At 41.4% G+C, this 16759-nt stretch overlaps 1 protein-coding gene across 5 annotated transcripts in view; it reads left to right on the top strand.

The window, feature by feature from the left end:
• The first annotated feature begins 5922 nt into the window (after positions 1-5922).
• CTNNA3 (catenin alpha 3) overlaps positions 5923-16759 on the top strand; it is a 1002073-nt gene continuing 991236 nt past the window's right edge. For 3 of the 5 annotated variants that reach the window (XM_072995177.2, XM_072995180.2, XM_072995179.2), the window contains exons 1-2: positions 5923-6111; positions 13228-13334. In XM_072995177.2, the coding sequence (XP_072851278.2) occupies positions 13233-13334 (102 nt within the window). In that variant the 5' untranslated portion in view covers positions 5923-6111; positions 13228-13232. The remainder of the gene's footprint in view (positions 6112-13227; positions 13335-16759) is intronic. The other 2 variants (XM_072995178.2, XM_078390899.1) reach the window with 1 other exon arrangement.

Genomic DNA, 16759 nt, shown 5'->3' on the forward strand with positions numbered 1-16759 from the left:
GAGAATGATGAGGTAGAAATACTTGCTTGCAAGCAAGCAAGCAAGCAAGCAAGCAAGCAAGCAAGCAAGCAAGCAAGCAAGCAAGCAAGCAAGCAAGCAAGCAAGCAAGCAAGCAAGCAAGCAAGCAAGCAAGCAAGCAAGCAAGCAAGCAAGCAAGCAAGCAAGCAAGCAAGCAAGCAAGCAAGCAAGCAAGCAAGCAAGCAAGCAAGCAAGCAAGCAAGCAAGCAAGCAAGCAAGCAAGCAAGCAAGCAAGCAAGCAAGCAAGCAAGCAAGCAAGCAAGCAAGCAAGCAAGCAAGCAAGCAAGCAAGCAAGCAAGCAAGCAAGCAAGCAAGCAAGCAAGCAAGCAAGCAAGCAAGCAAGCAAGCAAGCAAGCAAGCAAGCAAGCAAGCAAGCAAGCAAGCAAGCAAGCAAGCAAGCAAGCAAGCAAGCAAGCAAGCAAGCAAGCAAGCAAGCAAGCAAGCAAGCAAGCAAGCAAGCAAGCAAGCAAGCAAGCAAGCAAGCAAGCAAGCAAGCAAGCAAGCAAGCAAGCAAGCAAGCAAGCAAGCAAGCAAGCAAGCAAGCAAGCAAGCAAGCAAGCAAGCAAGCAAGCAAGCAAGCAAGCAAGCAAGCAAGCAAGCAAGCAAGCAAGCAAGCAAGCAAGCAAGCAAGCAAGCAAGCAAGCAAGCAAGCAAGCAAGCAAGCAAGCAAGCAAGCAAGCAAGCAAGCAAGCAAGCAAGCAAGCAAGCAAGCAAGCAAGCAAGCAAGCAAGCAAGCAAGCAAGCAAGCAAGCAAGCAAGCAAGCAAGCAAGCAAGCAAGCAAGCAAGCAAGCAAGCAAGCAAGCAAGCAAGCAAGCAAGCAAGCAAGCAAGCAAGCAAGCAAGCAAGCAAGCAAGCAAGCAAGCAAGCAAGCAAGCAAGCAAGCAAGCAAGCAAGCAAGCAAGCAAGCAAGCAAGCAAGCAAGCAAGCAAGCAAGCAAGCAAGCAAGCAAGCAAGCAAGCAAGCAAGCAAGCAAGCAAGCAAGCAAGCAAGCAAGCAAGCAAGCAAGCAAGCAAGCAAGCAAGCAAGCAAGCAAGCAAGCAAGCAAGCAAGCAAGCAAGCAAGCAAGCAAGCAAGCAAGCAAGAGATCTCCCCCCTATTTTTCTTTATCTTGTCACCATTGGGCTAGTTAAAAAGTGGTTGATAGAGAGAATATTTGAGAGAACTGTGAATTAGTTAGAAAAAGTTCAAAATGTTAGGATTCTCTCCCTTTCTCTGATGCTCTTAAAGGTACAGTGTCTCTTTTAGGGTCTGGACCTAGCATTCTTCTCCTTCACTCTTGGGATAGAAAGACACACTCTTCACATTCTTTGACAGCTACATGACAGAAACATAGCAGGTAGGAAATCATACAGAACACATGGTTAACTTACGCATTTTACTGCTGCAGAATGTGGTGATCACCACCAGCTTAACTGACTTTAAAAGAGTGCCAGACAAATTCATGGAAGAGAAGGTTGTCATTGGCTTCTAACCTGCCCGCAGGTTCAGAGAAAGCATGCCTCTTAATACAAGCAGTTGAGAAACAACAACAGGACAGGACCGATGGCTTCTATCTTGCTTCTGAGGGCTAAACGACACATGACATTAGAAGCGTAGGCACTGAACCTAATTTTCTTTGTGCTACGAGAAACAGTACGCTGCAACTTTGCACTAATGGCCCTCAATTTCTTTGCATTTATTTCTCAAATACCTTCCCCACTACAAAATTGAGTCAATGGAGGGTTGTCTCATTTAGCCCTCCCAAAGGAAGAACCTGAATGTAAGGAGAGGAGGATATATTTAGGGGAGGTGTTTGGTCTTTGCTAGCAACTACAGTGGAAGCCATTGGTGGCTTGCAGGCTACACTTTACACGCATCAGTTGTCCCAGTACTGCAGAATATCATGTAACTTATGAAAGAAACATGTATACCTGGCACTGATTATACCTCAGCTACTGTACTATAGCTAATTTTGAGAATGATAGTTGATGTGTGCTATGAACAAACTGTCAGAAATATAGTCGACAACTGAAATGATAAAGGCTTAAGAACACAGAGTGAAAAGGAAAAGGGTGGAGGAATTATGCTTTTTAACAGAATGTCCCAAAGAAGGAAGAATAGAGGACAGCTTGAGAGCAGTTCTCATCTACAGCTGCAAAGAAAATGGAGAATATTTCTGCACAGATACTGCTGAAAGTAAAGAACCAATAAAGTCAAGATGCAGAATGCAGAGCCTACAAAAACATAAGCCAGGGCAAAATATCAAAATTCTTCATGTTGATGTTGCAGAGGAAGAGAGTATATAGTATATTAACACAAATTCAGAAAAGTCTTTAAAAACTTGCTTCAGAGTTAAAAGAGCTTTAATTTCCATTAAGCTTGTAAACAGTCTCAAATTAAAGACAGTGTTTAGGATAGGTATGATGTTTATGTTTTAGAACTGACAATGTAAGGTGCAGCTTTTAAGAAATGGGAAGCTGCCACCTGTCTAGCTAAAGGAAAGCTGACTAGAACATTATGTTGGCCTGTAGTTGCTTTAAAGTAGTTGAAGTTCACTGAACTCAGTAGAACTATATAATTTCATTCTGACTATTTCAGAATAGTCGGGTTTCTGTTATAGAAAAACATACTATATTTTTATTTCAAAGAAAAATTGTAAAAAGTTAACAGCAAGTCTCTTATACTTTAAGTCAGTGGTTCTTAACCTTTGTTACTCGGATGCTTTTGAACTGCAACTCCCAGAAACCCCAGTCAAGACAGCTGGTGGTGAAGGCTTGTGGGAGTTGCAGTCCAAAACTCCTGAGTAATCCAAGGTTAAGAACCAGTGCTTTAAGTTTCTTCCAGCATATCCAATGAAATTAAAAATGTAGATACATTTTTGTGGCCTCTATAAAAAGTTATTTTTGTTTGTATAATATGCCAGTAACAGACAAGAGTAACAAATACTCTTCCTAGAGCACCTGGAAGTAGACAGGTAGCTGCTAACATATTACTGTATTTCTGAGGAGACCTGTGTGTAGAATCATAGAGTTATAGCATCATAGAAAAGTGAAGGGACCTACAAGGCCATCAAGTCCAAACCCCTGCTCATTGCAGGAATACAATCAAAGCATATATGCCAGTTGATTATCCAAGTTTTTCTTGAATGCCTCCAGTATTGGAGCACTCACCAACTCCCAAGGTAACTGGTTCCACTGTCGTACTGCTCCAACAGTTAGGAAGTTTTTCCTGATATTCAACCGAAATCTGGCTTCCTTTAACTTGAGCCCATTGTTTCATGTCCTGCACTCAGGGATGACTGAGAACAGATCTTGCCCCTCCTCTGTATGACAGCCTTTCAAATATTTGCAAAGTGCTATCATATCACCCCTCAGCCTTCTTTTCTCAAGGCTAAACATGCTCAATTCTTTCAGCCTTTCCTCATAAGGCTTGGTTTCCAGCCCCCTGATAATCCTTGTCACCCTCCTCTGAAGTTGTTCCAATTTGTTAGCATCCTTCTTGAAGTGTGGTGTCCAGAACTGGACACAATACTCAAGGTGAGGCCTAACCAGTGCTGAATAGAGGGGGACTAGCACCTCATGGCATTTGGAAACTATCCTTCTATTAATGCAACCTAAAATAGCATTTGCCTTTTTTGTAGCCACATCACACAATTGGCTTATATTTTGCTTGTGATCTATGTCAATTCCAAGATCCTTCTCGCCAGTAGTTTTGCTGAGCCCGGTATCACCCATCTTGTAACTGTGCAATTGGTTTCTTTTTCTGAGGTGCAGTACTTTGCACTTATCCCTGTTGAATTTCATTCTGTTGCTTTCGGCCCAGTGCTCCATCCTATCAAGGTCTTTTTGAATTTTGTTTCTGTCTTCTAGGGTATTAGCTATTCTGCCCAATTTAATATCATCTGCAAATTTGACAAGCATTCCCCACACTCCCTCATCCAAGTCATTAATAAAAATATTGAAGAGCTCTGGGCCCAAGGCTGAGCCTTGGGGTACCCCACTTGTTACCTCCTCCCAGTTAGAGAAATACACATTAATCATCACCCTCTAAGATGATTCTGTAGCCAATTGTGTATTCACCTGACACTTGATCTATCCAGCCAACACCTAGTTATCTTACTAATCAGGATATTATGGGGCACTTTGACAAAAGCTTTGCTGAAGTCAAGATATGCTACATCTACAGCATTCCCTCTGTCTATCAGGAGGATTGGTAGGCATCCTTCAGTCTCGAGAGACTATGGTAGCGTGCTCTGTATGGAGGTCTTGGAACAGTGTCTTGTGTGGCTGAGAAGGCCAATTCGAGAGTGACAATCCCTTCCACACTGGAGACAAATCCAATCTGTCCCCTGTCCAGCTCCCTGGTTTTGCTTGTTTTGGGACTGCCTCTTTGCCTCGGTATAAAATGAAGAGCTAACTACAGCCGGAAAACATGGCCTAACTAGTGTGCCTTTCTATTGACTTGTCTAGCAAAATGGTTTAATGTGCATTTCCCCATTGCTTTATTAAAAAGTGATCCATTTCACAGAAATACCAGCATTTACCCTGAGGAAGATTTCACACTTACAAGGATGAAAATGAAACAAATATTGTGCATTAATTACGTAACTTTAGCTGTATGAGGGAGCAATGAAATATCAGGAAATATCTACACGGATCTGCTTTGAATTCATACCTGGGAAATCAGGTTTCACCAGGTGAATTTGCTTTAGCCAACCACAGAGGAGCCAGTGGAGAGAGAGGAGGAAATTTCAAATTAGCCCTTGTTTGCAGCTTGTTAAGTCAGCTTTTGCTCTAGCTACTCAGATTTGCAGGAGGCATGGCTACAGCAGTGCTAACTTTAAAAAATTGCAAAGAAAGGCTGATTAGCAATTTCAGTGCTAAGCCTTTAAAAAAAAAAAGAAACAGCATTATTAACAGAGATATTTGAGGGGAACTGATGCCCAGGAGCAGCTGGAATACTCAGGAGCAGCATCTTTCACAACCTAGGCAGCAGAGAAAAGAGCCTTGGGATTTTACATGCTCATTGCTTTCAGTAAAGCTGTTCCTTGGCATATGACATGAGGTGGGTGGATGCAGCTAAGTATGCAATCTGAAAGAGATCCCTTCCCCTGCCTCCCTTGGGAACCAACCTTCCTGCGTATAACTGCTGCTAGTAGGATGATTGTAGCAGCCCCAAGCTGGAGGAAGAAAGTGGGGTTGGCAACTCTGGGCTAATGTCCATTGACTCAGATGTTGTGTATCCAATGAAAAATAATATGAAGTTGACTACTACAGTCATAGAGCATATTTGTCAATGTAGTCACTCCCTAATTAAACTTATTGGACTTAAAAAAAATCTCTCTCTGCACCAAGCTGAAGAGTCTCAGGGAGTATTGGAAACCTGTACATTGACATCCCATTCAATGTAATAGAAGAACTGCTCCAGATCTTAGAGAAGGTTTCTTATATGCAAAAGAAAATAGTGTGCCCATGCTTCTTCAATAAAATTGTCATCAGGCTGAGGCTGAATACTATTTCTTACCACCATGCTTCTAAGAGGGTGGAAACAAAATATATTTTAGGAGCCCGTGGGATGCTACATGACAACACGCACAAAGAAAAGGCAACAACAACATTGCAGTCCCAGTTCAGTGGGTGAGGACCTTATGAATCCCTTTGCTGTCTTCTTTGAGTTCTGAGTCATTGCTTTGAGGCTGAGTTTGGCATGTGATCAAATTGTAGGAGTGAAGAAAGAGAAAAACTCATAATCAAGAAACAAGTATAGTTTTCTCTTGTTATGGTAAGCCATCGTTCAGGTAGTTATGTTTCATCTGATTCTTCCACATAAACTAGAAGAATGTTTGTTTGTATTATTACCAGTTTATTCCCACTTGCATTTTTATTAGGCTGTATAACTTTAAGGATTGCCCATCCCCCGGTCCAGCAGGCACTATGTATGCCCTGTCATTTACCCTGAAATACACTAGAGTGCTTGTCAGGCGTTCTGTGTTTGCAGATGTATGATAAGCCAAGTAAAGAGCTATAATAGACGCACTGAACTTCCAAACTCTGGAAGAATTGACTAGATATTGGCTGAACACTTGAATCTTGGCTGACTGCATTCTGGAATAGGTGAGTGATATGGTATTAAAACATTTTTTGTCACAAAATTACAATTTATTGCATTCTGTGCCTGAATTTCTTTTTAAATAGAAAACAACATGTATTTATTAATAGTTGCTCTTATTGTTAAGTTCAAGATACACTTGTCTGAATTGCAAAAACCTTTAACTTTTGAAATGTCCATTTTTAAAATCCATTCATTATAGGGAATAAAAGCAAGTAGCTTTACATGGTGCTCCATATTAAAATTTTGTATTTGTGAAGACAGCAGGTCCATCTAGTTCTGTTTAAAGAGATACTGCTAAGCACTGACAATACCAGATTAGTTTCACATGGATACAAAAAAAAAATGTTTTCATACAGAGGATTGTGGGTATCTTTTGATGCTGCTACCTTTCTCTTTATCAGGAAAGTTCAAAATCTGCAATCAAAACAAATCCTAAAAATGAAAAACATTTGCACATAACCACCTTATATAAAATTTATTCTGCACTTGAAATGTAGCTTTCTGAAGCTTTTTTTTTCTCCTTTTGAGATCTAGTTTTGAAAATAACTTAGAATCAGTGGGATATTAGAGCACTCAAAATATTTAGAAGGATTTATTCCGCTCTCGAGACTGAGTTTTCCAAATAATTTATAATATATGTTTCAGAATTAGTGAGATATTAACAACATGAAAATATTGACTTACAACTGGAATTCTAGGCACCCTTACTGGAAACTAAATACCGAACTCAATAAACTTGTTTAGGATTTGCAGCCTCATCCCAGGCCTACGGTACCTCCAATCTGCAAGATGCTTTCGTTAGGAGTGGGTCTGTCTTGTGCAAAGTAGAATGGCCTTGGTGTGAAACAGACTAAAAACGTATGGGATCTTTCCACTAATTTCAGAGGGAGTTATAGAGATCTGTATTATGTCTGACACTGGACCGTAAAACGTCTTTCCATTTCTCTAGTTCCCCCCGCCCCCAATATAAGTATGATACTAGTAAGCATTAAAGATGTAGAGTGCCTTTCAAGCTATGCACTGTGATTTAATACTGAGAAATGCATTATTTTTCATATTTCATTGCATTTTCATTATTTTCCTGTGACAGCAAACTAATTGATGTTTTGAAGCTGGACATGATTTTAACGATGCAGCATGATAGTCAGTCACACATTCAGAAGTTAGTCCTCCTGTGTTCTACAACACTTAGTTCCATGTACACTTGCTCAGAGGGGCATCTTTATGATACTAACACCTTCTCTGACCTGTCGAAGTAAACCTTAGGCAAATAGGTTAACAAATAACTGTGTGTTATCTACAGTGTCTCCTGATGGAAAAGAGCCAATTGCATAAAGGCACTGTTTGAGAAATAAACACCCTGTAAGAGGTTAGCAAAGGGCACATCAAATAAGTGGCTGAGTGGGAAAATGTAATAAAGCTATATACCGTATTGTAAGACTCCATACATGCTCGCACGCCTCTTCTTGTGTGGGCGCATGGTCAAGTGGTTGTAGATGAATATATGTAGATGAATAGATATTTGTTTTGTAACAGAAGATTTAAGCTCAGATGAGTGATTGCACTATAACAACCAAAATATTGTATTGTAGGAAATTGGAGGTAAAATAAAGCATGAATGTCTGCAGGAATTTTTCCAGGGGAGGACATAGCTATTTAATGGTATGTGAGCACAGTCTGTGTACATAGCATACCACTACTACACATCTCTGCATTTTCCTTATGTGTGTGAAAATATTTTATTCCTTAGCATTGCATTTAAAGCTTACCCATGGAGAGAGAAACTGGAATTTGACACCACTAATGCAGAATACAAAAGGCATTATAGACGCTAAGAAAATGTTGTGTTGACTGGAGAACATTTTTAAACAACCTATTAGATAAAACAAAGAGGATGGAAGGATAAAATAATTTAAAATGTATTGGATATGTCCTGGTATCTCTGTTATTGTTGTAACACTGATCAGGAAAAGGCTCCCTCAGTTCTAGAATGACTTCTGTCATCTTTTATGAGAATAGTGGAGGAGTTTTGAAGGAGTAATCATAGGCTGTGGGAGGATAAACAGCTGGGAATTATAGGAGCATAGACTATTTATTCTGCTATGTTATCAGCGACTTTTTATTTCAGCTTACCTAACCTTTGTATTAGGGATGTGGTGGTGCTGTGGGTTAAACCGCAAAAGCCTCTCTGCTGCAAAGTCAGAAAACCAGCAGGTCGAATCCATGCGACAGAGTGAGCTCCCATTGCTTGTCCCAGCTCCCGCCAACCTAGCAGTTCGAAAACATGTAAAAATGCGAGTAGATAAATAGATACCACCTCGGTGGGAAAGTAACGTCGTTCCATGTCTAGTCACGCTGGCCACATGACCACGGAAACTGTCTATGGACAAACGCTGGCTCTATGACGTGGAAACAGGGATGAGCACCGTGCCCTAGAGTCGAACATGACTGGACTAAATGTCAAGGGAAACCTTTACCTTTACCTAACCTTTGTATTATTTTATTTTTGAATTGCACAATGGTTATTTTGGAATAGCATGTTCTGTGTGAAAAATGCACTGTCAATATTGAAAAATAGGGCCACAATGTCTGAAAAATCGAGTAGCTGGGGCACCAAGTTTACCAAGATAGACAAACCTGGCTTCCAAGCAATCTATACAAGGCTTAAAAAAAAAGGTAAAGGTTCCCCTTGACAATTTTTGTCCAGTCGTGTTCAACTCAAGGGGGCGGTGCTCATCCCCGTTTCTAAGCCATAGAGCCAGCGTTTTGTCCAAAGACAATCTTCCGTGGTCACGTGGCCAGTGCGATTTAGACACGGAATGCTGTTACCTTCCCACCGAGGTGGTCCCTATTTATCTACTCACATTTACATGCTTTCAAACCGCTAGGTTGGCGGGAGCTGGGACAAGCGACGGGCGCTCACTCCGTCGCGTGGATTCGATCTTACGACTGCTTGGTCTTCTGACCCTGCAGCACAGGCTTCTGCGGACTTGTCTGTTATTTCTCATTGGTTGTATGGACTTTTCAACACAAATCACCTCTGAAACTGGCCAGAGAGCAAGTGTGCCAACCAGGACCATGGTAATGACAGTTTGTTATGATTTAATTCATCAGTTAGAACCAATGAAATACTGGGGAAGCTGTCAAGTTACTTACAAAAGAAATCTTCAGAATACTGGTCGCATATTTCCCCTTTACTCTCTCTTCCTTAAAATGGGGGAAACACTACAGTACTGTAATGAAAACCTGGAGGTGATGAAAGTCTATTGTAAAAATCTTACTAAAACTACAATGATAATTATTCAAATTAATATTGCACAGACATGAGCACAGAGTGCTGTCCTCTGAAGATGCCAGCCACAGAGACTGGCGAAACATTGGGAAGAGCAACCTTCAGAACACGGCCAAAGACGCCGAAAAACCCACAACCACCAAATTAATATTGCTTTTGCTTATGCTATTATGGTATTTCTAGGGTATCCAAATCTTGTAAAATTGTTGAGTCAGCATCAATAGCTTCTGAGCTGCCTGCTGAGCCAGGGAGGCTCTCCTTCAGATCAGTGCAAAGAGTGAAAGACTGCCATCCACTCTATCCATTAGTTATTTATTTTGTATGTCATAGCAGAATATAGCATTACAGTATTACATAGGACTTTGCAAAGACAATGCAAAATATTGAAATGGCCTTAGAGACCACTCTAAATTTCTTGCTGAACAGAAGGATGTGCATGCGTGTCTGTGTATTTAAACAAGTTAAATGAATAAAGAATTATTGAGTGAGTCTCAAGAATGATCACTGACCCCTGTAGACAATCTTAGTGGGAGAATAAGTCATAGAGTACTTAGAAAAGTCATGTGACTATATATATAATAAATACCACCCACCCTGCTGCTCAACTGTCTCCCTTTCAGAGCTGGCTGAGTTGGTCTTGGGGATGATGCTGTCACCCTCTTGGCTTGTGGTGTTGGAGGAATTCAACATCCATCCCAAGGTCACCTTATCAGGAGTGGCTCAGGAATTCATGTCCTTTGCGAGGACCATGAGTCTATCCCAAATGTTATTTGGCCTCATGCTGCAGAGCACATTGTGGATGTCTGTGCTGGACAAGATAATGGCGAGCTAGATGTGGGGGAACTCTCTGTAGTTCTGTTGTCTTTGACAGATCACTATCTGGTTGGGCTGAGAGACTTACCAGAATTCACAACCTCTACAGGTTGGGAAGGGGGCGCTGGACCAATTAAAATTATCTGCCCCAGAAGACTGATGGATTTGAATGATTTCCTGATGGTTCTTGGGGAGTTACATTTATTTTCCCTAATGGCCCAATAGTTTTAATATATCTCTGAGGCTACCACATATTTCATGCAACCAGTCTTTTAAAAAATTGCCAATAGAAGAGAATATTCTCTTTATTTTTTTCTCTCCCCCCCCTTTTTTTTCCTCACCAAAGCATTTCTAATTTTAAAATCCATTTTTAAAAATCTCTCAACCCAAATGTCAGATAAATAGCTGCAGGGGTGTCTGTGCTATGTGCTATTATTATTATTGATTATTATTTAACAGAGCTGCTATTAACTTTTTAATTTCTTGGCAAAGATAATTGCCCTTTCTGAAAGGATTATATTTGCTGACCTTCAAAAGGATTGATGCAAGGAGTTTTCTAAAAAAGTCATTACTGTTTAGGGGTTTCAGAAGACAGATTTTCCCACCATGGGCTTTTGGTTTGGCCAATTATTATTAAAATATCACATAGCAGCGAGGCAGCCCTAGTTAAAAAGTTAACAGTGTTTCAGAAGAAATTTGGGAAGATAAAGATGGTGCAAATGGGTGTGATGGTGGTACTTGTTTCCATTTAACCCCCAGTAGTTTTGTGTGTCTGTTTTGGATGGGAAATTTGAACACAATGGCATAAATGCCATAAAGGTGTTCCTAGCAAACAACAACAACAACAACAACAACAACAACAACAACAACAACAACAACAACAACAACAACAACAACAATAACAACAACAACAACAACAACAACAACCTGTAGGATTCCAGAACATGGCACAGGGTTAGGCATAGGGAAATGATGGTGCATGAAGAACAGTTTAATTTTTTAAATTCATTTTCTGCTCAGTTGACAACAATCACAAAAAGTGTAGAAGTGTAGAACAGGTTGGGTAATAACTGTTGAACATAGAGTACCATGGCAGAGGAAGAATGAACTGAATATCCAAAGAAAGTATCAAATATTACACTCTACCACGTTCAAGAAACTCCATCAAAAATACGTCTAATATTTTTTCCTGCTCAAGCAAAAGGCACTGAACAGATCAGTCCTTGGGTCCTTGGGTATCTTACTTCAACATCCCTCTCCCAAAATGCTAGGATTAGAGATCAGTGGTAACATTGTTCACTGTAATTAGAATCTACACTGCCAGTCTTAAAAGTCTCTCCTTCCTCCCAGAACCCTGATGTTTTTCTTCTATGGAAAACATGGGGAGAAATGTATACAGTTTTTGGAGACATGCTATCTGTTTCACTTTATCCATTCAAGCCAAAATTGCTAATCAAGTTTCAGATTTTGATTCACAGTGAGTCCTGCTTTGATCTAGGCATCTCCCTTTCCATCCACATCAGTCAAATCCAGTTATGAATTTGGGATTTGTCCAGATCTGAAGGATGGTTCTACTACAAATCAATCAATGTTTACATATGTGAGGGTTCAATTTTTGGAACACCGGTCTCCACAATAATTCCATGAGTCTCTTTTAACTTTGGACTGAGAGAAATGTTTAATGGAGTACAGTATTCAATAAAATATTATCATTTAAATAATTATTCCACAACTTGTTGCCTACCGCCAACGGGTCTGACAGGGGTGCCTAAGCATCTCTCAAAAATGGGTTTGTGTCACTAACATTCCAGGGACTACGGCCAGCCTGCTACCCCTTCTTCTCTCAGGACCTCTCTGGCTTCTCCATACAGGAGGGGGGGTGGTCTCATCCTTGGTCTGGTCAGTCCATCCAAGGCCTCAGGTTGGGTAGAAGGGAAACCAAGTTCTGTCCGGTAGCATCTCCTCTTCGCCTCCTTCACTCGCCATGCCAGACATTCTCTCTCTTCCCTTTCTACAAGCTCCCTTTCTTCCCTTAACTTCCTCTGCCACTCCCGAGCCTCAGTCTCACCCCAGTAAGACAGCCTTTGGGGGATCCCCTTTCGGCGGTGGCAGTCTGCCTGTTCCCTTGGCACTTGCAGCCTCTCCCACTTTCCTGTCCATGGGTCTTGTACCCATACGATTTCCAAACCCCCTGGTATCGGATCTTCTCTCCCTTTTATATCCGCTATCCCCACCTCAATCTCCACCCTCTTTTTCCTCCTGATTCCCACCAATTCAGCTGGGATTTGAATTGCTACCATTAACCCGCACAATTTCCTCTCTAAGTCCTGGGTATCAGTACCCCATTGTTCGGTTCTACTAGGCTCGGGTACCAGCAAGGTTTGTACCTCCCTTTCTGTCTTTGACACAATGGATGGTACTCTGGCGAGATCATCTTCCCTCTCATCCTGGGTCTCACAACATATTCCAGAGCTAATATGTCCTTCGTGTTTATGTTGACTCAATAACAGATTTCTGAGTCTTGACATCTTCTATTTTCTTCTTCAAAATTAAGTTGGCCCTGATTTGGGAAAGGGTTGGTATTAGTACCACTGATTCTGTATTCTGCTATTTCATTGTAGTAGTTCACAGAAGCTTGTCATCAATGTAAACATTTCTGTGGGTGGGAAGGCCCAACATGTTATCTTTTGTACCAAAAGTGACAAGGGGTCCTATGGAATCAGACTGCAAGGTTTTCTATGGCATCTCTTCCAGTATATCTGAAGAAGGGGACTAAACTTCATGGAGACATATGCCAAATGAAAGTTGGCAGTTTTTAAATTGCCACAAAACTGCTTGTTGGTTCAGAATCTTGATAGCCATCATTTGTGTTATTGATTTTCCTAATGTCCCTTGCTATGGTCTTCTGTCAAACCACCTTCAGATTCTTAAAAGTAAGCATGCACTTTTAGCTCTGTAAAATGATCTCATCACTGGTATTACTACACACACATAATTTTCCTTTTGTTCGCAGGAAAAATGGCACTAGGAGTACCCTACATGAAAATGAAAGCAGGTTCACAGAATTTGCAGATCCAGACACATACTGTGGAGAAGTTGCTGGAACCTCTCATAATTCAGGTAGATTGAGACTTGGTAAAAGATGCTGTAAAATGGAAAGTTCACTTTGAGGTGGCTTTGTGTAGATATGAAAAAAAATTATTTATTTATTTATTTGATTTATATCCCGCCCATCTGGTATATTCTACCACTCTGGGCGGCTACCAACAAACATATATACAATTAAAATAATATAAATCCATTGACATAATCGATAACAAAAACATTCCAAAAAATAATAAATGATAGATAGCCAAAAAAAAAAAAAGGAAGTTAAATGCTGACAGGAGGGAAGGCCTGGTTGTAAAGCCATGTTTTTAGTTGAATTTTAAATGTACCCAGCGTAGGGGCCGCGCAAATCTCAGGAGGGAGATTGTTCCAAAGGCGAGGAGCCACCACTGAAAAGGCCCGGTTTTGAGTCTTTTCCCTCCGGGCCTCCCTTGGCGTCAGGCTCCTCAGCCTCACCTCCTGGCTCGTGTGCGTGGTCCGGGTAGATCTTGGTGGGAGAAGGCATTCTGCCAAGTATCGAGGTCCCAAACCGTTTAGGCCTTATAAGTAAGCATTAGAACTTTGAAGTCAATACAGAAACGAATGGGCAACCAATGCAGCATGGCCAGGATAGGAGAAATGTGCTGGTGTTTTCTCACTCCAGTAAGGAATCTGGCCGCTGCATTCTGCACTATCGGAAGTTTCTGCATCAGCCTCAAAGGCAGCCCCACGTAGAGCGCGTTGCAGTGGTGTAATCTTGAGATTATGAGCGTGTGCACCAAGGTAGTGAGTGCCCCCGTGTGAAGGTAGGGCCGCGTGTGGTACAGACAACCGACGCCACCTGTGTTTCCATGGTGAGCGTCGGGTCCAAGTGTACGCCCAAGCTGCGGACCCCACTTATCGGAGCCAGGGTCACCCCCCCAAATGAGAGAGAGCCACCCAGGCCGCCAGCCACGGGGGCCCCCACCCTCAGAACTTCCGTCTTGTCCGGGTTCAGTCTCAGCCCATTCTCCTGTATCCATTGCAGTATGGTCCCCAGGCAGTGCTGAAGGGACAGGACGGCATCACCTGCAGTTGGTGAAAAGGAGATGTAGAGCTGGGTGTCATCAGCATACTGATGACACGATGCTCCACACCGCCTGATGATGCCAGCCAGCAGCCTCATATAGATATTGAACAGCATTGGGGAGATAATCGACCCCTGTGGAACCCCACAATTGGAACTCCACTGGGCCGAGACACTCTCCCCAAGCTGAACTCTCTGGGGCCGGTCCTCCAAGAAGGAATGGAGCCAGGTTAGCGCCAAGCCACCAATTCCCAATTCGGAGAGCCTCCTCAGGAGGATACCGTGGTCGACGGTATCAAAGGCCGCTGAGATGTCGAGAAGGACCAACAGAGACAATGGTGTGCAAACTTTAATATTAACTGAAATATTAACTGAAGAAGCCTATATATACACATTCCATTGAAAGATAGGTGAGCTTATGCCTGGCAGAAACCGCATGTTGTAAACTTAATGTAAGGTGTGATCAGATGGGGAAATAGGACATTTTGGACTGCTTGTGGTACAATCTGGGTAGAGCTATTTTCTAATGACCATACAACATATGGTCTATTCATACTGGCATATAGATATAGTCTGCGGATTACTGATCCCTTGGGGAGCGATCTCTTTGATTTTAAAGAGACCTCTTCTGCAAGTGTTTCTACATAGAATGATACATCGTTCCTCTTTAAGAGCTGTTGTGCACTTTTCTGGCCCAGAAGTAGGGTATGCATTATTTTTGGCATGCTCATTGTTTAGCCTATTTAGCCAGGAGATAACAGCCTCAGCCATTATTGCTGCAGATTCCCAGAGAGAGTTGAGTAAGAAAAAGTGAGGGAACGGAAACAGGGAGGGGGGAAGGGAGAAAATGGAACAGCAGCAACAGAGGGAGAGAAGAGTGACGTAAAAAAATTAATTTCATTCCCCCTGATCTTCCATAATCGGGGGAAGTGCTTAATTGACAGCTGATTTGGCTACAAGGGGTTGTTTGCTGTTCAAATGGGAGCAGCATGTGAAATGGTACATTGCTTCCCCCCTGCCCAGACCTCAACATACCCCTTGTAGCTCAATCCACACCGAAAATGACCAGCCTGGACAGACCCATACAGGAGACAGTGAACCAGCTTGGCCCTGCTTTAGGTGCAACCTGGATTTTTTTTGTTCCAGCAGCATATCTGATCTCATTTGCAGCTGGTCTTGAGTGATTCCTGTAAGCATGGAAAGGTCACTTTATAGGAGATGGCTTCTAGCAAAATGATCCTTTCCAGCTCAATCAAATACAATCCTTTATCTCTCTACCTGATTGCACTGTAAATCACCATTAGTTCATACAGTGAACACACTGTAGTATTTTTTTCCGCCCTTTCTTGAAGTCTCATCTTCTATCAGGTGCCATGGAATATATCAGAAAATATTAGAAATGCAGAGCATGAAGGTAACTAGTTATAGCAAAGACACAGATATTTAGTTACTTTTTGGGTAACAATCATGTAATTCTTCTATTTAAAAAGCAATCTAAAAGATAGGCATAACATTACTGTAAGTAATACTATGTTTTCCCGAAAATAAGACCGGGTCTTATATTAATTTTTGCTCCAAAAACACACTAGGGCTGATTTTCAGGGGATGCTTTATTTTTTTTTCATGTACAATCTACATTTATTCAAATATAGTCAGATCATCTTCTGGTTGCTGCACAATGGTGGAGGGCAGGCTTTCATTTAACTGGGGCTTATTTTTGGGGTAGGGCTTATATTACAGGCATCCTGAAAAAACATACTAGGACTTATTTTTATTTATTTTTATTTTATTTATTTCATTTATATCCCGCCTATCTGGTCGGATCAGGACCACTCAAGGCAGCTAATTTTCAGGTTAGGTCTTATTTTCAGGGAAACAGGGTATTCTCTACAGACTTTTAAAAGTTTATTTTAAAAGGTGTTTTAAGGCATTGTTAGAGTTTTTTTACAGGAATTTTAAAAGGTTTAATACCACATTCATATCTGTTTTAAATGGCAGCAGAAGTATTGCTTTTTGCCTTTAATTTTCTCATATTTTCATGCTGCAGTATGTAAAAAACTAGCCACTGGAAAGAACAAGAGAGTACTGTACTTCCCTGAATTTTAATTTTGCCTGATGGCTACTACACTCTAGATTTTTTTTTTTGGAACATGATACTTTTGTGACCAGAACAATGGCAACATTAGTTATTATCCAGTTGTCTCCAAGTGATTAGTAACACATAGGGTTGCCATATTGCTGTTTCCATAATGAGTCGCTACACAGACTCATTGGAGCAGGCTGGATCAGAGTAAGTAGGGTTGCTAGAGGTTGAGTCAAGGCCTGGTGTGCCATTTGGTGCCATCTTCACATCCAAATGGGATATGCACTGCAAGCAACTCTGTTTGGTCTG

This window comes from Pogona vitticeps, chromosome 3 (genome assembly GCF_051106095.1).
Source record: "Pogona vitticeps strain Pit_001003342236 chromosome 3, PviZW2.1, whole genome shotgun sequence".
Classification (NCBI taxonomy): Eukaryota; Metazoa; Chordata; class Lepidosauria; order Squamata; family Agamidae; genus Pogona; species Pogona vitticeps.